The following is a 23,224-nucleotide window of genomic DNA, read 5'->3' as shown; positions in this document are numbered from 1 at the left end:
GTTCACGAACACACACGCCCCCTCCTTCCTTCCCTGCCTGAAGCTCTGCTATCTTTAGCTCTGACACGGATTACCAGTGCGCAGTGTGTGGACAGACTGCGCCCCGGTGCAACGTGCCCGGCTTATCGCTGTGTGTGCTTATTTGCGCTGAAGCCCTCTTGCATTCATACATATAAAACAAAATCTAAACAAAAAGCAAACGCGATGGGGGAATGACAACAACGTCCATCCCCGCCTGCGGTTCTCCGTCTACGAGAAGACCCCAAGGATGCTGCTGCTCTCCAGTCCGCGGAACGGACGCCAGCGCCGGACTTCGCCGCTGCTGCTCGCCGCCGTCCTGCTGTGCGTCGTCCCTGTCAGTTCGAGCCTTCCAGGTGAATTAACAACAACACACGTTCCAAGTCTTACTCAGAGCCAGCAAAAGACAAACCAATTACCTTCGATTGCATAAACTCATTTTCAGATACAGGATGTTTCATCTTTTGCTGATGACTTCGTGACAGTCAGCAAAGCCTACGGCGTTTTTTTGTGACTTTTTGTTTACTTTTTTAAAATTACTGTTTGTGGTGTCGCTTTTGTTGTTGATGATGAAGACTTAACCCGTCCGTATAGGATGTCCTCTGACTTCAGGTGGCCGTTTTAGACAGGTTAAACAAGTAGTGTACAAGGAAAAGACGTGGTGAAAAAATATTCCCTTCCTTGTTGGGTTACTAGAGCTGCAACTAACCCTAACCCTAATAACCAAATTGTGAATTGTTAAATTAACCACCAGCTGTTTTGATATTCAGTTAAACACTCTAATAAGAACAAAAAAGTCAAAATTCTCTCATTCCAGCCCCTGAAATATAACTATTTTCTGGGTTTCTTTTCTCCTCTACGACAGTAAGCTGATTATCTTTGGGGTGGGAACAAATTAAGGCATTTGAGGACGTCATCTGGAGATATGGGAAACACTTATGCTTGTTTAACCATTTTCTGTCATTTTATAGACCAAGCAGTTAATCAATTGATCGAATAAATAATTGACAGCTTAATCAATAATGAAAACAATTGTTGGTTGCAGTCCTATAGGTTACTTAATGTATTTCCTTGCGTGCTCAACTTTTTTGGTCAATTTAACCCAAATATAAGTCAAATTTAAGAGAAGATCCATGAGGAAATAGCCATAGGAATATTCTTATAGACTCGTAAAGAGCTCCATTTGAATATTTCTTGATTGATTTATTATTATTATTATTGCTTTGATCAGTTCATTGAACACTATATAATATCTCAGAAATAGTGACAGATGTGTCCAAAAGAGTCCATACTGTAATTTTCAAAGAAGGAAGGAGACCATCAGTAATTAATCAATAAACATACATAATCATGATGTTTGGAAAAGCAGGCAACTGTTTGTACATTTTGTATACTTATAACTATATACAAACTAAACCATTATGAAAAGAGGAATTTATGGATTCCTCTCCTCTGAGTGACTGGCTTATCTGGAAACTGCTGGTTTGCGCAGTTTTAAGAAGTGGAAACATACATATGGGAGTGCAGTCTTGTGCCCCGTCATTACACGCATACATCATCACATGTGCGCGTAATGGGTCTCCACACAGGGATGATTGCTGTTGATGTGTGCAGGGGAGATAATCTGCTTCTAAGCTTTTAACACAGAAACCCTGTGGGAGAACCAACAGCTGGACCCCTCGCATGTAATCTTTGTAACTTGTAATCTGGAGCCTTTATCTGAGGGAGATAGAGAACTACAGATTTCCTAACCCTAACAAGTGGTTTTTTTGCCTAACCAGACCTTTAGCACATGTTGTCACAGCATAAAACTAAAAACTAAAGTCTAAAGAAATTTTGAAGTTGAAACGTAAAAAAGAAAAATGTATTATGGCAACAAGAAAACTGAGTTAACAAAGAGGAGGTGATGTGGTGTCAGGTAATGTTTTCCCCAGTAGGGTAATTTTCCATTTGTCATTTCATAATGAATCAAAATTCTGCCAATGCAAATATGATTATGTCCTCCTTCACATGCTGAAAAACAAAACTGTGAGAAAAGAAGCCTGTTAGATTCATAGAGAACTTTTCCACTGCGAGAATAAAATAAATCATTTTGTCCAAGATGGAGACAGACAAAGCTGTCAGTCCACAGTGTCTCTTATGTTACACGTTCATAATATTAATGTTCGGTGCCATCAGCAGTCGTGGGATTTTTGCTAGTGTGGTACATGACACATTTTGACACCTATTACATTTGAACACAGCTTGTTCATAACAGCGTTTGACAGTGTGTCAGTGTGTGGGCTATTGTTGGTGTGTGTCGTGTTGAAAAGAGCAAGATGTGGAGAAATAACACGTTTTTTCGCTCTTGTGATTACAGTGCGTTGCATAATGTAGCTGCACAGTCACATTGATTCCAGTGGTCCCTTTCAAGTAAATGGTGCTTTATTAAAGTTTGGGAAATATAGTGGACACACATGCAGAAGCTTAAAAAGCACATTCAGTAATTGTAGTAAGACAGGTTTCAGGATGACTCTGCTGGAGTGTGACAGCAGCATGAAGTGCATAATGATCAGATGGGTTAATCAGCATCAAACATCACCACATCATCATGTATAAATATGCCAGAAAGCTTTCACAGAACATTAGCTTCTTTGGATGGAAGTAATCCAGAATCTCAATAAACCCAACTGATTACATAAAATAATTATGTTCAGGTTGTGAGCCAAGATACAGAATTAACTGCTTTTACATGCAGAATTTGTTGTTTAATTCACCCTGAGTGGGACACGTTGAATTAACAGCCCCTTGTGCTCTAGTTTTAGTTTTTTTGACTGTAGGAACATCATCATCACCTCTTGCCATTCTCATTCAGCCTGATCCTTGTTGTGCTGCCACGTAAATGCCAGGTTTGTTATTCACCAAACCCTCATGGAACTGGTGTGATTATTATTCTGAGAGCCACTTCCTCCAGCCTTTTCATCCACTACGATTAAACTTAAATTATCCATATCTCTAGCGTCACATTTCTGTCTCTCTGTGTCGCTCAAACACACACACAAACAGCCGCAGGCCACAGTGTTTTTCTGTCACCTTTTTTTTTTTTTTTTTTTTTTGCCTGAATCATCTGTGTTAAAGTGAAAAATGAGAACAATAAACAGTCAGGGGGAAGGACACATTCACTGTGCCAGGGGACATAAAGACCTCTGAGTCGATGAATCAGTTCTGACGTAATGAGTCGTAGCCTCATATGATTGGAGATTAAGTGCAGCTTGTGTATGTCTGTATGCAATTAAAAAGACTAAATATGGGTAAGATAAGAATTCAATTTTCTTTCCTGTTCAAGAGTAAATCCAGACTTTAAACTGAGAGCGTTGCGATTGGAGTGAGTTTGACTGTGCTGTGTCCGGATTTTTGGAATTTTGGATACATATTGTATATGAACAATGTGCTTTCAGGACGCAATTTAGAAAATGTCATTTAAAGCTAACTAGTGTGCTTTCAGATTGATCTGTTTTGTAGCTTGTGTGGTCTTTGAGGTGATTTGATGTTACCAGCATTCATCACTGAGAGAAAGGGGAAATTACCACCCAGTTATATGGTGGTAACCATCATACTGAAATTATGCAACAGCCAGGAAAGACTTATCGATTGGCCCCATTGTGGTTATTGTAGTCTCAACTCAAGTGGTCAACCAAGGCTCTGCTGTGGTGGTTCCTTCAAATCACGGCTCTTTCATGCTGTTGTTCTTGCTTCTTTTGTCCAGCCTTTGGCTTCGTCATGTAATGCTGCACTGCTGTTTACCAGACCTCTTCAGGAAATGAGAGGGCCACAATTAATCAACTTACAGACATTAGATGAAACCAGAATCAGCACAGTTTAAATGGAATGAATCACACCATTCAGTCTTAGTGCAACCTTTAACGTTCATTTATTTCTTGTGATGAAAACTGAAATATCTGCCTGTGAAAACTGCCTGTGTGTTTTTACTTAAGAAACTTGCATGCACAGTATTTCCTTTGTGTGTAGCCACATCCTTAACAAGAACAATTGCATGTTACATGATTTAAACAGAGTTCCCAATAATATCTGAAGCATATCAGTGCTGACGCTTTTTCCGCCTTGCTCATACCAAGAAATCTGTCTGTTAGATACTTTATCTTGTGCTTTTGATAACATGACACTGGGTAAAAAAAAAAGTCTTTGATAATCAAACTTATTTTTCAGTACTGTGAGCCAACGCGGCCTAATGGTTTACACTGGCCAGTCCAGTTGAGGAAATAATGCGTAATTGAATCAGCTCTCAAAATAATTGAATTGTTCCATTGCAGACTGTTGGAATAGAAAACCGGCCAGAGGCCAACAAACACGCTGACCATGAAAAAGGAAATGAAAACGAAACAGGGAGCTTTTTATGCCCTATTGCTGCCATTGTATGAATCCTTTTAACCTTTGTTCTGTTTGCTGCAGGGTGTGCTGCTCTGCTCCCCTCTAATGATAATGACATTCCCCTTATTATCCCCTGTGTAATGGGTTAGACTTGTCACCAGCTGACATGACAGAAGTTACTGCAACACAAAAGACAAATGAGATAAGACAGAAGAGATAAGACAGAAGAGACTGCTAAGAAAAACAAAGACTTGCATTCCATCCAGCATGAAATTCTCTGACTTTTTTCCCCGTTCACTTCCTCATCAGCTTTATCTATCTATCTACTTTCGACTATCGACTCACTGCACCAGTGTATTTCCTGCTTCAGCCTTACGACGTGTCTGTCTTCAGCACACGTGTGTTAAACAGGTGCTAAGTCATGCCCCATTTTCCACCAACCTTGGCAGAAAGTTCGACATGTAGGAGTCGCCATAACAGATTATGGTGGGAACGTAGCACCTATTCTGCACTAGAATAGTGAAACTGATAAGGCGGATGGCTTCCATGTATTTAGTCATCCATCTGAGGCATCCTGACTCCGTTTTCTGAGAATCGAAGTTGATGTGGCAGCTTTTCCACTACGTTGTTAAAGACTCAGAGCTGACTGAGCAGTTTTTTTTTTAATTTGCGAAATTAAGTTGGCAGTTGATTCTGAAACCTACGCTTTGCACTGCATTTGTCAGCATTTAGCCTGGCTCAAAATCCAATCAGAAGTGGGTTTAATGTCTACGCAAAGCCAAGAAACAAGAAACTCATCCAGTATGTTAGAATATGCTGTTCTCTGAAGATATTTTCTTACTACATCCTCACTTCCTAACAAGCTGTCAGATGGGCTTATTTTGTGATCACACAGTTGGTTTTGTTAAATCTGTCTGCCTCATTATCTGCACTCTGTAGTACTGATTTCTTTTAATGTTGCCGGTCTTAATTGTGTGTGTGTGTGTGTGTGTGTGTGTGTGTGTGTGTGTGTGTGTGTGTGTGTGTGTGTTATCAAATCACATATCAAATTCACATTAGGTTAAATGGAGTGGATGTTGTGTATATTAGCTGTTACTACGCTCGTAATGGGCAATATGGAGAAATCCTCTATCTCAGTACAGCTTTATCTTACAAAATGATAGCTATTTATGGTATCAAATGATACTGAAAATGTTCTGAGAAATCAACTAAGAACCTGATTTTAGATGAAATAAATACACTGGATTTTTATTTCAAAATGTCAAAGCACATCCATCCATTTTCTATACCGCTTATCCATCATGGTCGCGGGGGAGCTGGAGCCTATCCCAGCTGACTACGGGCGAGAGGCAGGGTTCACCCTGGACTGGTCGCCAGTCAATCACAGGGCCAACACACAAAGACAAACAACCACACACTCTCACACTCACACCTAGGGGCAATTTAGAGTAGCCAATTAACCTAACGTGCATGTTTGTGGTATTGTGGGAGGAAGCTGGAGAACCTGGAGAAAACCCACGCAGGCACAGGGAGAACATGCAAACTCCACATAGAAGGGCCCAGACCGGGATTCGAACCTGGAACCCTCTTGCTATGAGGCGACAGTGCTAACCACTGCACCACCATGCCCATATCAAAGCACATGACATTAAAAATTCTATACAAATGACTAGGGGTCATGTATGTTTTTAAGTTTATTCAACAAATCTCATGTTTCCGCACTTAGTTATTGAATGGCCAGCTGGCAGAAGGAACCGCTACATCTGTGTAAACAATATGGAAAAATTTCTGACAATGACAAATGTAAAATGTAAAGTCCCATGGTGCAACAGCAATCCTTGTCCCAGCTGAAACCACTAAAAACAAAGCAAACTGCTGCTGCTGCTTGGCATTTGTTTGTTTTTGTCATTTGAGAGTGAGGCACGGCGGATAAACAGCTGAGCAGCATAGTTACACAGAAAGATGAACTCATTAGCACGCATGCACTTTATCCATGTGGTAACAGACACTGTGGTTACATGTCAAGTGAAGAACACCAAGCAGAGCTAATGTTTCCACTTGATTTGGCTTACTTCCTGTCTGCTATCAGAGGGTCAGGAAACACACACAATGGGTATGTGTATGGTCCTACAGGGCTGCCCATTTCCTACACTTCCTCTCTAAATCTCCCTCTCACATACACGATTACAGATGACATTTGTTGTATTGTATCTGCAGAACAGCTTGAAGGAGCACAAGTTAGCCGTGATATGACAGTATGTGTGTGTGTGTGTGTGTGTGCGTGTGTGCATCTGTGAGTGTAGGTGTTTAGCAGGCTGTGTGAGAATGCCTCTCCTTGCCTCTCAGCTCTTCCTGGCAGAGCTGCTGCTGCTGAGCACACAGCCTGGCAACAGCAGCAGCAGATGGTTAGGAAAGTCATTTTTCACTCGTTCCAAGGACTGCTTTCTGAGTCCCTGAGTTACATAATGTTTTTTCACAACTTCGCTGTCTCTTCACAAACACCAAACGACCTGATGCACTGCAGGAACGCACGTTTTCTTTTTTTTTTTTTCATCTTTGCTTGGTCTCTTTCTCTCTGCCTGCCTCTTGTTTCGTACTTCTCCTCCTTTGTCTCCACGATTGAGTTCTCTAATTAGCGAGAGCGCTGCGTGGGAGGCATTTTGGTGCAAGGCCACCTCCTATGGGGACTTGACATTCACTTCTGTGGCTCCTTTGTTACGCTGGTAAATAGGATTGAGCTGCTTTGTCATATGATAATCATGATGAGCATCTTTATTTGTTTGGCAGAACAATGAATATAATAATTAAAGCTAATGGTTCTTTAATCTTGTGCACCTCAAACACATTATTGCATTGTTGTTCCCGCAAAAAGTGAATGCCATTTTTGATGTTTTTGAATGCAGCTTTTCCATGATTTTCACACTTTCTTTGCCTTTTCTCTCCCTCTTTTTCTCATCGCTGGCCTGCTTCACACATTCATAATGAAGCCCACAGTAGGTTTGCGCCTTGGCTTCGTGTTTGTATGTATATGGCTGCATGTGTGTGAGGAGAATAATTATCTGCATTCATGTGACTGCAACAGGTTCCGCCATATTAACCTCCCACACAATGAATAATGATGAAATGCCAACCAAAGGTGCTGAGATTCTGAGTGTAGAACACATTGCTTTATCACTTTCATGACAGAGATTAAATGCCGTTTCTATTTTTGTCTTAGATAGCATTGATTCTTTTATGTGGCAACAGATGCACATTGTCCTTTTTGTTCTTGATGTCATGTTTGGGTCCAAACAAGTGATTTGACAGTCCAAAGAGATGCAGTCTCTTGCGATGGATTATCGCTACATTATTGCGCCAATGTCTCAATATATTCAAATGTGATGCTGGGGTATAGATCTGCTATGCTTGTACTACAGACAGCTTCACAATGGCTGTCAGACATATACATGATAGGAACATACTGTGAAAAAATCTTGAGGCTAAACGTTTCCAAAAGGACGTCCCAATTTGATCTTGAGACGTATTTGTGATGTAACGAGTGAAACATTGACTGCACATCTGCACTCTTTAGGTTCTGGGGCTGCAAAATGCAAATTCATTCATATTTTGAACATGAGTGAATTAGCGTTTGTTGCATGAAGTCTTGCAAGGTCATGGCAAGCACACGTGCACAGACTCGTGCCTATTCATTCAGCATAGTTACTTAAACTGTGCACACTCACGTAAAGTACCACAAGGGCAGAACAGTCTGTTTCTACTGACAGTTTTTCATTTCATAACCGGAGCAAAATTAAAAGGCAAGGCAAGTGGGATGTAAGAATAGAAGCTGTGACAATCAAGGGAGGAAGAAGAGAGAACTCAGTGAACTTAGATCTAATCAGGAATGAGGGGGCTTGGCTCGCGAGCACGTTACGCTCACAGGGATGTGGAATAACTTGGCAACAGGGCCAGAGCCAATGAGGCTGCAATCAAACACAGAGGTGACAGAGTTGGTGCTCGGCTGTGGGAGCAGGAAAAGACAGAGCGTGACTTTGAACAACAGCTAACCATTGGACACGTTCTTCCTGCGTGTTAGCTTTGTGGTAGTGTCATTCATGGCACTGAACAAAACATCCACCAACACGTCGGTGAACGAACCATTCGCCTTCAGATATTTCACAAAAATTTGAAATGTTCATCATTTCCCGTCACCAAACTCCTGCTCTTTCTGGATCTGAACGGAAGGCAAAACAAAGCTTCTCAGATTACACCTGCGTCACTCCGCCGCTCCCTCCCTGAGGCAGACCAGTCAGTGGCAGAAGAAGATGTAGGCGAGTGTGTCCTCCTCCCTGTGGTGCACATGTGATGATGTGTAGACTTGTCAAAATATATGTGTGTGAGAGTGTGTGAGCATGGGTGCGCATGTATCAGTATATGTCTCACCAGCTTTGGTGTTAACACACGTGTGATATCGTTGAAAGTATGAGATTTGTTTGTTATTAGTTTTAATTGGTCTCCAGTGGATGTTTTTTTAGAAGTGACAATGAGGCAATAATTCATTTAGTTAAATGAAGGAAAGTTTAATTGGAAATTCTTAATGCTCATTCATTCACAATTCTCTCTTTCTCTCCCTTTTTATAATCTGCTGACTGTGGACATTTACTCTCTCAGTTAAACCGTCCAGATCTTTCCACTATTACAATCAGCCAGCCATGTTGTTTTGACCGCCCTGCTCCCCGTTCATCTCCAGTTTGTCCTATACAATACCCAGGCTGAGCTCATCAGAGTGCACTCCTCATCACATCCAGATCTTCAGCCTTTCTCTTTATCCATGTCCAACATCACAGGTTCTAGGCTCCATAGAGGGAGCTTCCTGTACTACTCACAGCTTCTCCTTCGATATGATATGAGCCTGAAAGATTCTTATTTTTGTTTATATTATGCACGTGGCAATAAAAATACTGTTCATTCATTCAGAATGAAGTCTCTCCTGATTTAAGAGTTTATCATTTCATATAACAAGCCAGACATAGCAACAGCAGTGGTAAGTAGAGTATGTGCAAAAGGGGTCACAAATACACACACAAATCCACACAGGTGCAAAGTTATGAATGCATTTCAAAATGAGGAAATATGCATATGTCATAAACTGGTTTGAATTTTTAAGTTTTGCAGTTTACGGGATCTTTAATTACACTATTCCTTGTGATAAAACTGTATTAATGGATGAATAATAACACACTGAGCATATGTACCTACTGTATGTGTACACAGGTGGAAAAGGGACAGCAGTGCCACTTTTCTGTCTGCTCTTCATTCCCTGTCTGCACATGTGCTCTTTCAGTAGCACATTGTCCCCAATATTATGAGGCTTGTTGCCATGGTGGTCATTGAGATTTCCCCCTCAGCCAACTCCAGTCATGTTTAATTCATCTTATCTCGCAGTTGGAAAAATTAGGTTAGGAAAGGAGGAGTGGAGGCACTTCATGTTCCACAAGACAAAAACAAGATACTTTGTCAAAAAAACGTACATGAAATCTCTAAATAATAATAATAAAAAATCTTCTGGCTGCAAATGCATGATGCAATGAGCTTAAATAGTTTGATTTAAGACTTGAACAACCCTGACCTTTGAGATGCAGTATCCCTCACAAATACTGGTCTCATCCATTATCTTCCCACTTTATATCACTCTCACTTTAGCTGGCCTGCTGAGGAGGTCTGCTGGGCTCATTATCTGCTCTGATGGTGTCCCAGTGCTCCACCTGCCCTCTGTTACCAAATGCACCCGCTGTGGTTCTGTGACCCGCTGCAACCCACCCACTGTGTATCTCAAGCTGTGTGTGTATGTGGGTTTATGAAATACAGCACTGGGGGCTTCTTTTGTGTGTCAAACCAGAAGTAATCAGGTCAAGTGATTATCTAACCTCAGTGCAGGCACATCTGTTAGAGAGCTGCTGCAGAAAACTCTTTACTTTGGTGTAACCTGACTAACCTGGCCAAACAGGTGGAGCCCACCACATTGTGAAGAGCAGAGAATAATTCTAAATGTACTTCTCTTACTGTTCAAACATTCCCATCCTATCTGGCAAATCTCACCCAGATGGAGGCCGTAATGAGGGCTTTGAAAAACTCAGTGACACTGTGACGCAATCCTGGCGTCAGCAGACGCTCTGTTCAAGGGCACATGTTTGATCTCCGAAGAGCTGAACAATAATCTATCTACTAATGAAAGGAGCGTCGGCTCTAAAGTTGGAACATCTCTTAATGAGAGTATGGAAAGACTGTTATTAAACTCCATCATTTCTGCCTCACAGCAGTGTGTTGGGACACTCATAGATCTTTTGATGTCGCTCTCTCTCCTTCTTATCCAGCTGGCAGTAGGTGCCCCCCCCATATAGACTGTGCCAAAGAGGGACGCCACTTTTGCAGGCCTGGCTCCTCCCACTGTGGCCCCTGCCTCTCCTCATTGGAGGAGAACGAGGAAGGACACTGCGTTGTGAGGAAGAGGCACCATCAGCGTGGTATGAAATGTTTTTCATGTTGAAACGTACTTGTGCACTTTTGCATTCACTGCACACACACGCATTCACTGCACATGCACACATACACACATGTTGTGATCGTACACTGCAGCCGAAGCTGAAACCTTTTCAGGTGGGGTTGGTTTCCTCAGGCAATATGGGTGAACTGAAATAATACAGGTGCCAAGGAAGACACTCACACTGATTGACTTACTCGTTCATTACACTCATATGTACACAGATAGGGTTTAATTGATTAGTTTTTTTGACCAAAAATGAATCGACACACAATTTGAATGATCGCTTAATTGTTTAAATTGGTATCAGGGAAAAAATGTCAAATATTGTCTGGTTTCAGCTTGTGAGGATTTGCTCCTTTTCAGTTAAGATTCATTGTTAGTGAGCTGACGATTTGAGAAGAACAAGGTTTTGCTTATTCGAACCATCAGTCTAATCGGTTCCATGTTTTAAATGACGATCACAACAATTGCTTCACTCTGGTTATAATCAACTTATTAGTGTACGATTAATGTGCACATAATCGTGAAACATATTCACTCCATGTTCATTCTTTCCCCCCGTTGCCCACATCTTCCACTCCTCCTCTTTCTCCCAGTCGCCTGCTGATGCTGTACTCTCCTTCTCGGCGTGTCAGTCTCAGATTGATCTCTTTATTCCGCCAACCTCTCACTGTCTCATGTGTCTCCTCCAGTTCGCTCTTTTCTTGTCCAGTTCTTGTTTCTCTATGTCCTTGTTGTGGACCTAATTCTGTCTTATCTGCCCTGACTGTGGGACTGTCTGATCCTCTGTGTTTTTTAATCCACCCCTGCCCCTGCTGTGTCTGCAGCACACACACATGCACCGCCCTGTGCTGGCAGGTTTAATCACTTAGATGACATGCATCTCTCTCTCTCTCTCTCTCTCTCTCTCTCTCTTTTGCCCTTCATTTTCATCACTGAATCTAATGAAAGAGCCAAGCTGTGGAAAATAAATCTTATTTTTCCTATTTCCATGGCATGACATCGCACTGCTGGCACGTACACCACAGTTTCAAGGCAGGGCTGCAGAAATTAGAGAGAGAAATGGAAGCCATCTTGTGTATATTTGAGCGCACGTCTGGCTTGCCTCTGCATAAATGCATGCATGTGTGTGATTGCATGTACTTATGCACGTCGGTGTCCTCTGCAGGATTAATAATTTAGATGGGTGCGTGGCAGGACATGATACCATCCAAACTTGGCTCAAATCATTGGCGGCAGCATCAGAGAGAGAAGTAAACACAAGAAGGAGTGTGAGGATGTTTTGCAGAGAAAGGTCACATCGTGTGGGAGAAGAGAGGATTTCTTTTTGCAGAAGGCTCATATGACGATAAGGCCTCATCAGTTATTAGCGTTTGCACTTTGGATTGTATTTGTATTGCTGTCTGTCTGTGCCTTTTTGCTGTGCACTTTAAAATACATGATGCTGTGGTGTGTGTGTGGGGTGTCATGTCGTGAATGCAGCACATCATAGGCCTCAGCTAAGCTCCGTAAAGTGGTTACATAAACCCCTGAGAGACCAAAGAACATAGTGATCCACATGAGAGACCCACTCTGCCTCTTTTTCACGCACAAACACCCACAAAATATTGAAATGTAATGAAGTTGTTACTTTTTCACTCTATTAAACTTACCATATCTGGTTTATTTGGCACATCTCTTAATGGATCAAAACACAAAGCTGCTGCCTTGGGAGTTTGGCAGAATTATAGACTGCAAATTACACCACTGAATTCACTCTTGTTGTCACTTGAGAGGAAATATGATGGCTGTATTTTCAGAACGCATGAAAAACACAGATTCTCAAAACTGAAGATTTGCCTGCGTTTCCAGTGTGATTCATAGCGTTTGAATAAACCTCTGTTTTGTCAGCAGGCGCAGTCCATTTTAGTTTCCAACCTCAGCCTTACAAAATCACATCTCATCATCATCGTCATCATCAAGCTGACTCACCGGCTATTCAGCGTAATCGAATCTTCTACCGGCTTATAGAATAATCTCAATAATGACATGAAGCAATTTTAAAGAGAATTAGGATTATAGTAGAGTGGCATACAGGCTATACATTTAGAATAAAGGAGCCTGAAGAGTCATACAGTTGACCCAGGATACTCATGAGAACAAGAATCCTGTATTTTTCAATTATTTTTCAAATAAGTAACCAATCAGTTTCGAAAGAGGTTGTATTACTACATTTTTACACTACTAAATAATTAATTAAATTAATTTATCTTCACTGTCGTGGCTGTTAACCCTCACTTTGGGTGGGATTACCTTCCCATTCCAGTCACTGCAGTGATTTATATAGTTTTTTGTATATATACAGTGGTATGAAAAAGTTTGGGCACCCCTGATCATTTTCAGGATTTTCCTTTATAAATCATTGGTTGTTCGGATCAGCAATTTCAGTTAAATATATCATATAGCAGACAAACACAGTGATATTTCAGAAGTGAAATGAAGTTTATAGGATTAACAGAAAGTGTGCAATAATTACTTAAACAACATTAGGCAGGTGCATAAATTTGGGCACCCCAACAGAAAAATGACATCAATATTTCGTAGATCCTCCTTTTGCAGAAATAACAGCCTCTAAACGCTTCCTATAGCTTCCAATGAGGGTCTGGAGTCTGGTTGAAGGTATTTTTGACCATTCTTCTTTACAAAAAATCTCCAGTTCAGTCAGGTTTGATGGTTTCCGAGCATGGACAGCCCGCTTTAAATCACACCACAGATTTTCAATAATGTTCAGGTCTGGGGACTGAGATGGCCATTCCAGAACGTTGTAGTTGTTCCTCTGCATGAATGCCTTTGTAGAGTTTGAGCAGTGTTTGGGGTCGTTGTCTTGTTTAAGTATCCAGCCCCGGCGCAACTTCAACTTTGTCACTGATTCTTGAACATTGTTGGCAAGAATCTGCTGATACTGACTGGAATCCATGCGACCTTCAACTTTTACAAGATTGCCAGTACCTGCACTGGCCACACAGCCCCACAGCATGATGGAACCACCACCAAATTTTACTGTGGGTAGCAAGTGTTTGTCTTGGAATGCTGTGTTCTTCTTCCGCCATGCATACCGCCCCTTGTTATGTCCAAATAACTCAATTGTACATTCATCAGTCCACAGCACCTTATTCCAAAAGGAAGCTGGCTTGTCCAAATGTGCTTTAGCATACCTCAAGCGACTCTGTTTGCGGCATGTGCGTAGAAAAGGCTTCCGCCGCATTACTCTCCCATACAGCGTCTCCTTGTGCAAAGTGTGCTGAATATTTGAACGATGCACAGTGACACCATCTGCAGCAAGATCATGTTGTAGGTCTTCGGAGCTGGTCTGTGGGTTGAGTTTGACCGTTCTCACCATTCCTCGCCTCTGCTTATCAGAGATTTTTCTTGGCCTGCCACTCCGGGCCTTAACTAGGACTGTGCCTGTGGTCTTCCATTTCCTCACTATGTTCCTCACAGTGGAAACTGACAGCTTAAATCTCTGAGCCAGCTTTTTGTATCCTTCCCCTAAACCATGATGTTGGACAATCTTTGTTTTCAGGTCATTTGAGAGTTGTTTTGAGGCTCCCATGTTGCCACTCCTCAGAGAAGATGCAAAAGGGAGAACAACTTGCTACTGGCCACCTGAAATACCCTTTCTCATGATTGGATTCACCTGTGTATGTAGGTCAAGGGTCAATGAGCTTACCAAACAAACTTTGTGTTCCAATAATTAGTGCTAAAGGTACTCAAATCAATAAAACAACAAGGGTGCCCAAATTTATGCACCTGCCTAATGTTGTTTAAGTAATTGTTGCACACTTTCTGTTAATCCTATAAACTTCATTTCACTTCTGAAATATCACTGTGTTTGTCTGCTATATGATATATTTAACTGAAATTGCTGATCCGAACAACCAATGATTTATAAAGGAAAATCCTGAAAATGATCAGGGGTGCCCAAACTTTTTCATACCACTGTATATATATATATGTATCCATCCATTTTCTATACCGCTTATCCGTCAGGGTCGCGGGGGAGCTGGAGCCTATCCCAGCTGACTACGGACGACAGGCAGGGTACACCCTGGACTGGTCGCCAGTCAATCGCAGGGCCAACACACAAAGACAAACAACCACACACTCTCACACTCACACCTAGGGGCAATTTAGAGTAGCCAATTAACCTAATGTGCATGTTTTTGGTATTGTGGGAGGAAGCCGGAGTTATATATATATATATATATAAATACAATTTTTTTTTTTTTTTTCGATTCCTTGCACATTTTTGCTGTCCTTGTGCTGCTGTGACAATGCACAATTTCCTCACTGTGGGACAAATAAAGGAAATTCTTAACATCACATCTTTTATAGCTATGTAAGCCAGTTTTCCTCTCTCTCTGACTTCCTCTCCTTTAAATCAAACTCCTCTCTTTCATATCATGGTTTCAGAATGATTTTATCAGCTCTTCTCTGTCATACATTATTATATTTTGTGGCCTTGCAGCGGTTGGTCTGCTCGTGTAGTTTGATATCCCATCATTTGCAGGAATTTGAAGTCATTCTGCTGTTGTTAATGGCTGGAAATCACACTGCGTGGAGTCTGAAATATCCAGAATTTCATACAATCCATTCAGAGAGAATGAACGTGCACGGCAGGTGAACAAGTCAGCCAGGCAGCAGTTTTTATTGGAAGTAGGACCTGCTTGTATTTGACATGAAGGTGTGCACTGCCATGGGTAAACATACAGTGTGCCTCGAAGCCATGTCCTTTGTTCTGAAGAACTTGTGTATGTGCTAGAGGTAGGGCCGTCTCCCTGCAGCCCGGTGTCTCCGTCCTCTTGTGGCTTTTTCTCTACACTCCACACTCAATTAGACTCTGTTTGTTCCCCCCCTTTTTGTGTTTATATCTTTTTACATCATGCAATAGAAAATCAGCTTCCCAACAGCTGTTGGACTGGCTCAGCTACACACAACATGAACAAATGTCCTGCAGCAGTTTACCTTAGTAACATCAGATCACTAAACTGATATAGAGCCAAACAGCTATTTAAGTTTGCGAACAGTGAAATAAACTTTGTTGTTATTGTTTCTTATTCACTTTGAGCGATAGAGTGAATTCCCTTCAAGATGCACTGTATTAAACTCCTTTAAACGTCTGTGGTATCAGTGTCCAACACTGTTTCATGTAACTTGCACTTATTTAATAGTTAATCTCCTAAGTATCACTGTTCCACTTCATTCAACTAATCAAAGAGTCAAATAGCTTCAACATAGCATTTTTACAATACAGTCACACATGATAACTGTGTGATGTAATGTGAGCAGCAACACTTCAGACCTGCTGATGTTTGTGCCAAAGTGAATTCTCTCACAATTTTGATGCAACTGATTAACCAGGTAACTCTTAACTAATGACTGACTAAGTGAAAATGGAAATCACAAACAAAAGACATTTACATTTAAAAGATAATTACACCAAGGCTATTATTTCACTGTTACAGAGAGTTGAAAATGTGCTTTTGTTGTTATCATATAGCATAGCATAGCATAGCATAGCATATAGCATATATCAATATGTACTGCTGAACTGTTCTTTTGCTGTATTGATTTTTTAATTTGTCAGACTACAACTTGTCTGTTGACTTATTATGTTGTAGAAATTAATGTAGTGTTCATAAGTACAAACTGACAGTGGAAACTTCTGACAAAACTGTTTTTTGAAAACACTGGATGAAAGACAGGTGGGACTGTTTACTGAAGGTTAGAACATAGCCAGTCAGATTTCCTGTAAATGACTTGAAGCACTGCAGTCAGCTGTGACTAACTTTATAGCAGGTGGGAGGATAACACAGTCAGAAGGTACACCACTTTACCAACATTAGAATTTCAGCAGAATTACATTTTAACCAAGCTCCACTCCCTCATTCTAAAAACAGACTAGTAAAGTAGATACAAGTTTCTTTTTTAAGCTGTGACCTTTCTTGGCCTGCTTCCTTTTACTGTCTTGTAGACCTTCCCTTGAAACACTGTGCGAAGAGCATGTGAACACGAAAACTCTGAATATAGAGTGACAACTAGTCAGCCAGACTGATTTCAAAGAATTTGAGCTGACCTGAAGTCACTCTTGTCAGTCTTTCTTCTGCATATTCAATGTATTAAATTCGCCACTAGAGGGCAGCAAGACACACTGCTTATAAATTAATCTCTAAGCAGTACAGGACTTTGTTGCAGCACTGAAAGGACCAGTTAGCTTGTTAGCCTAATGTCAGTCATCTGAATGAACTAATGATCCCATGTACTCAGCTTTCTTTTGCATTGGTATGTCAGGTATTTTTTGCCTTCTTGATATGGCATTTAGATCATGGCAAATTTTGGTGCAAGACTTCATAAGACCCTCAACACAGTATAATAAATACAAATGTGTGTGTGTGTTTTGGGGAGGTAGAAATGTGAATGGTTATAAAGTGGGAAAATAAGAATAGCACAGACATGTGTGCGACCCTCAATGTCTGTTGAGTTGCTTAGTGTTTGTTTGTTGTTCCCATCTGCCTCCTGGGTACTTCTCAACAGGTCATGGGTCATTATCAAGTCAGTGACAAAACTATCCTAAACAACAAGAGGTGTGTGTGCTTAGTCTCTGTGTGTGACAAACCACACACATACACACAATCACTACTTTTTTTTGGTGAATTATCACATTGCACCTCAGTGGGCTCCTCGGGATTTCCTTGTAAATAAATGCTGCTTGTCTATTTTTAGATCAGCTCACATTTTAACCACACCAATAAATCTCTCATCTTTCTCAGAGTTGGCATTGTACATTTCAGCAAATCACAGATATGTTGAATTTGTACAAATGCTACGTTTCATACCTCAACATTTCTACACTAAGCATTAGAGATCAATTGATATGTTTATTATTATTTTTATTACTAATTAAGGAAGCTTATAATAGAAATGTATTTGAAGTAAAAATAAAAATATTTGTGTCAAAATTCAGAACATCCAGTGATGGAATATAACTAAGTACAATTTTTTCAAGTACCGCACTCAAATACTTGAGTATTAGTATTTCAGTTTTCTGCTTCCTTGTTCTGTATCTCCACTCCATTCCATTTTGTTGACAAACACTGTCCTTTCAACTCCACTACATTTAATAACCTTTGCATTTATAGTTACTTTGCAGATTCATATCATTCATATTATTAGTCTATTACACATGACAGGTGATTAGATAGTGTTGTGGGTGGGATAACGAGTGAGACCACAGTGGACTGCAGAGAGAAGAGGCTACATCGCAGCATCAGAAAGTAGCTTCTTTTAAAATGAATTTAATATATTGGCACAGTGACAAAGCAAAATACTGACACAAATATTTAAGAAAGTATTTGTAAAAAGTATTATCTATTGGTAACATAGAAATATGTTGAAATTTTACATTTTAATATCCAGTTTCATGTTGTGACAACACTTGGGGGAAATGTCTGGTGAGGTTTAGGCACAAAAACCCCTTAGGTTAGGGTCCGGAAAAGATCATGTTGTGTCCCAACATCTCCTCAAGAATGTCATCTCGATGTGGTCTTGATCAGTGCCATCTCACTCGGCAGCCCTCTCGCCCAGGTATCACACCACCACCATGCCCTCCTCCGTCACACGAGTCAGTCAGTTCATATGCACGTAATATGTATCGTGGGAATGCTGATGTGATGGGTACAAATTAAATGGCCAAAATGTCAGCATTTTATTCTACCTTAGTCAGCCTCTAAAACTTAAACCTGCATTACCACATGCTCTTGGCCAGCGCGCAGGCACGGTTGGAGCTCTCAGCCACCTGCAAAGTACAGATGGTGAATCCCGCCTCCACAGACACCTGCTAGGGGTGCACTAATGGCCATTAGTGGAGGGGGGTAAGAAAAAAACAAGGCAGGCAGTGAAAGTGCTGGCATGTCATATCATACACATTAGCTCAGCCAGATGGCCAGCCTTCTGGAGTGAAAGTGACACTGCAATCATTAATTTAATGTAGGTGGTTGTTGATCTTTTTTCTTAAAATGTTTTTCACATTATATCAAAACAATTACATGTATTGACCCAGGATGCTGATTGGATCATGCTGTATTGACTTTAGAAGCAAGTGCCTCTCTCCGTTTTGTGTTTTTTGTATTCTCATGACTTGCCATCTCTCCAGTTTTGAGTGCAAATACCTATAATTTGATACCGGGTATATTGCAGGGTCACTTTATAGAGGGAAACAGCACTTTGATTACTTCCATTAACTGTGAGCTGTGGGGTCTATTGTGAACGTAGCAACTGAGGCTCAGCTTTGGCTTGGCTGATTGCTCCAGCACCCCTGCGGTGCTTTCTCCCCCGGCCACACACACACTGTCGGCCCCGGTCGCCCTGGAGACCTCGCCCATACTGCAGGAATGTGGCTCGATGTCTGGCTGTAAGAGCTGTTAACAAGAGTTCAGTATTGTCTCCTTTTTTATCAGTCCACAAACAAACAACACACATGGACACACTCCTCCATCACTTCAGAGACAATGCCCTGAAAGCACATGTAGAGGTTGGGGGCAGGCATTTATACATACCCGAACCGCATGCAGAGGCACATGCCCTCGATAGTTAAACATTACCAACAGGCATGAAAGTAGTTTCAAAATTATGTCTTCCAGACCCATAAGTCAAACTAAATTGATAATTGTTTAATAGTTAAAGTCTTTTTTTCCAAGTAAAAATGCCAAAGTTGTAGGATTTGCTGCTTCTCGTTGTCTAATGTGAAAATAAAATTAATAATGTCTGACATTTTTCAATAGAAGTTACTGTCTATGGCTGCCACATGACTTGTATGTTATGCGTGAGAATGAAGGTGCTTTGTTTTTTATTAAGAAGCCTGTAGTGTAGCTGTGAGTGATCCAACATTTTGTGCGATCTTTATTTCCTGTTAATTCATTTAATTAATCTTTTAGCTTTTATTTGAAGACAGCCAACTGAATTTATGTCAGAGTTAATCAGCGAAGCCTTGTCTCTCCCTCAGGCAAAGTGACATTCTATCCCGACTTGGATGAAGAGATTGATTACCTTCACTCTGTGATTGAAAAACAGGAAGTAACTGAGGTCAAACCACCAAGAAAAACAGCCAAACATCCTGGTAAGAACCTGAGCACAATCACAAGATAAATAAATAAAGATAACTGCATAAGTGTCAAACACTTCCTGTTTTGAGTTCAAAGCTGTGGCACCTTCAGCATGAGGGCGGTTATGCTGTTATAGACAAGTGATTCTGTAAGGAATATAGGATTTTAATTTCCCTCTACATGTTTTCTGATTGACAGTCATCTGCATCAGTTATTGATTATGATTCTGTTGCTGCTTGTGTCTTCCTCACTTTCTCCAGCTGCCGTCGGATCCCAGACAGATGCTAAAAAAAGCAGGACAGATGCCTCCAGCCACAAACAAATAAGCCAGAGTCATCTGTCAGAAGAAACCCTGCATGCCACCACTACAGCCCCCCGCCCAGCACTTTCTGCCCTCCCTAACACACCAAGCCCACAGCCCACAGCCACCAGAGCTGAGGGCCGAGCTGGTCCCATCGCTGTGCCAACACCCAAGAATGACAGCATTATTATCAGTAAGTATGATCAATGTACTTGTAATGCTGAACTCCAGTGTATTCATTCCGTTTGTGTTGCATATTCTTTTACTCAAGATGGCAAATCATGAGGGACAAATGAGCTCATATATAATATATAGCATATAGTATTTATAGCACTCATAAGAAATATCTTACTAACCCACTCTGCTCTGTCTTCCTTTCTCTTCCTCTGTCTGTAGTTATGATCTCCCTGTGTGTGGTGGTGGGCACTGTGGCAGTGGTCCTGGCGACTGTCTGTTACATCAAGTAAGTCTGAACACATCCATTTTTGTAATTTTAAGTACTGCAAGGCAAAGACAAATGTGGTCTTTTTGTTGTGAATTAACTAATGGTAATTTTATAAACTTAATTGAATAAAATACAAAGACCAGAGTTTTGTATTAGTGAGTTTTGAATATAAAATTGTCAGACCTTTAAACTAAAATCTGTGTCCATTTACCAGTCCTTGTATCATCAGTTTAGGTTACAGGAGTTTTCATGCCTGAGGCAGGAAACAAACCCTCAGTAATGCAGGGGACTTAAGATTCATGATGTCCCCCACAGGTTGCAGAAAGAATCACATCTAACTGGAAAGGTGGACTACCCAGCCTTCAGAGGACCAGGTGTGACTCCTCCCACAGTCAACGGAACCTCGGTAGGTGCACCGTTCTGTCTTTAACTTAACTGCAATTGATAGAGCTTACTTCGTTTCCTTTTCTCACTTCCTCCTCTGTAGCAACCACAAGATGTATAACTGTGCATGCTGCTGTCAAATGTGTCAACACACTTCCTTGTTCTGTTTTGTCCTCAGATGGGAGATAAGACACTGGCCCAAAGTGCCCAAATGTATCACTACCAACACCAGAAGCAGCAGATGCTCTCGCTGGGAAAGTGGGTTTTTTTTTTTGTTAGCTTTTCTACACCCTCTCTGCCATCCCCTCCCTTTCACATAGATTTATAGATACATTTTCAACCACATCCTCTGACCTTGTTACCTCTTTACCCAAATTCATGACTTTTTTTTTCCTCCAGCAACCACAAACCTGAGCAGAAGGTCCCTGAAACCGAGGTCACATCAGATGAGGAAGAAGTCGGAGGGGATTTCACAGTATACGAATGTCCAGGATTGGCACCGGTGGGTACACATACACACAAACATACACACAAAATTATTAATTTATAATGTGGTTTTGAGGCTGATTTTTTTTTCTTGTCTCCTTGACAGACTGGAGAAATGGAAGTGAAAAACCCTCTGTTTGACGACTCCAATTTACAATATCAGGGGAATCGCAAGTGAACACTGAACACTGAAACAAACACACACACCTATATAACTATATACACATAGGCTACTTACAGACATACTCACAGGCATACAAGCCATGTCTCTGGATGAAACCACCTGGTCTCACACTGCATGCATAGGAGTGGAGGATCCTTGCAGAGGAGGAGCTGATAAAAATGATTGTTTTCTGATTGTTGGCCCTTTACTATATCCACCCTGAGCTTTTACATTTTTCTATGCTACAAATGTGTACTGGGTTCTTTGTTAGTCTTTTCTGTCACTGTATGGAGTATTTCTGTCTTTTAATTTATGGTTTTCAGAGTCCCACTAGATCATGTCCCTTTGGGTGTTGTGTCCTATTGAAATGTTGAATTCTGAGTTGAGATTTTCTCCTCCATCTTTATTATTTTCCTTCATTTTTGCAGCTGTTTCCAAAGAATGTGATACAATAGAAGACACATGTACAACTCAGATGCACACGCATACATAAACTGAAAAATAGGTGCCCTCCCTTGTTCTGTCATGCATAGGTAGTAGCTAAACCACCTTCCTAACCAATACCCTGGAAATGCTTTGCTATAACATCAACTAAAGACTCCCCAACCCAACACCAGGTTTAGCATTGAAAATGTAACCGTTGGTGTTGTTTATTTCTTGTCATATAAGCTGCACATAAAGATTTTAAGATTACAGAGTATATATATATATATATGGAAATGAAGTACTTGATGGTGTCTGTTTGCATGATCTGACTGTACTGTGCTTGAATCATGGCAATGCTTTGATGAATTATTCTGCCTGCCTCCTATATGTATGCATCCTGCTACAGGAGGAGGGAATGTACAGTAAAAGTGACTTCTGAGCACTTGAATGACATTTTTGGAGAGAAACTATACTGATGGATGTGTAGCTGGTAAATATCACTAACTTGTATTGTCCCTCTTCCCTCTCCATCCTCCTCTGTCCCAAATTAACTCTGCGCTGCAAAATGTACATACAAAGAGTGAAAGTGTTCACTTTTTATAGTTATTTGTACATGTACACCAAGGATTGGAATTAAAACTTTTTACCACATGTGAAAATCACTTTTTTCAGCCTCTTCCTTTTGTGCTGGTCATGGTATATATTTTTTATTATTATTTTTAATTTATTTTATGCCTTTCTTGGTGATAATAAAGATGTGACAGGAAATTAAGGAGACAGAGCCAGCAAAGGTCCAAATCTTTGGCATGGTTTAGGGTCAGTGTGTTAATCTCTAACACATGGAGGCTCACCATCACAATGAATTAAGGCTTTATTTTGGTTTTATTCATGATGAATAAATAAACTCTTAACTGGGCAACTCTGTTGACTGGGTTGTTGCCAGAATAAGAGTACTAAGATGCATCTGAGC

General features: G+C 40.8%; 1 protein-coding gene across 1 annotated transcript; it reads left to right on the top strand.

Annotated features, from left to right (window-relative positions):
* Positions 1 to 48: 48 nt before the first annotated feature.
* Positions 49 to 22,915, top strand: npdc1a (neural proliferation, differentiation and control, 1a). Its single transcript, XM_046375210.1, has 9 exons — positions 49 to 374; positions 10,740 to 10,889; positions 19,950 to 20,063; positions 20,310 to 20,543; positions 20,747 to 20,813; positions 21,111 to 21,201; positions 21,358 to 21,437; positions 21,579 to 21,681; positions 21,772 to 22,915. The coding sequence occupies exons 1-9, from the start codon at positions 269 to 271 to the stop codon at positions 21,841 to 21,843; spliced, it is 1,017 nt and encodes a 338-aa protein (XP_046231166.1). The 5' UTR covers positions 49 to 268; the 3' UTR covers positions 21,844 to 22,915.
* Positions 22,916 to 23,224: the final 309 nt, after the last annotated feature.

Source organism: Scatophagus argus, chromosome 20 (genome assembly GCF_020382885.2).
Source record: "Scatophagus argus isolate fScaArg1 chromosome 20, fScaArg1.pri, whole genome shotgun sequence".
NCBI lineage: Eukaryota > Metazoa > Chordata > Actinopteri > Scatophagidae > Scatophagus > Scatophagus argus.
This window is presented reverse-complemented; position numbering and strand designations above follow the sequence as displayed.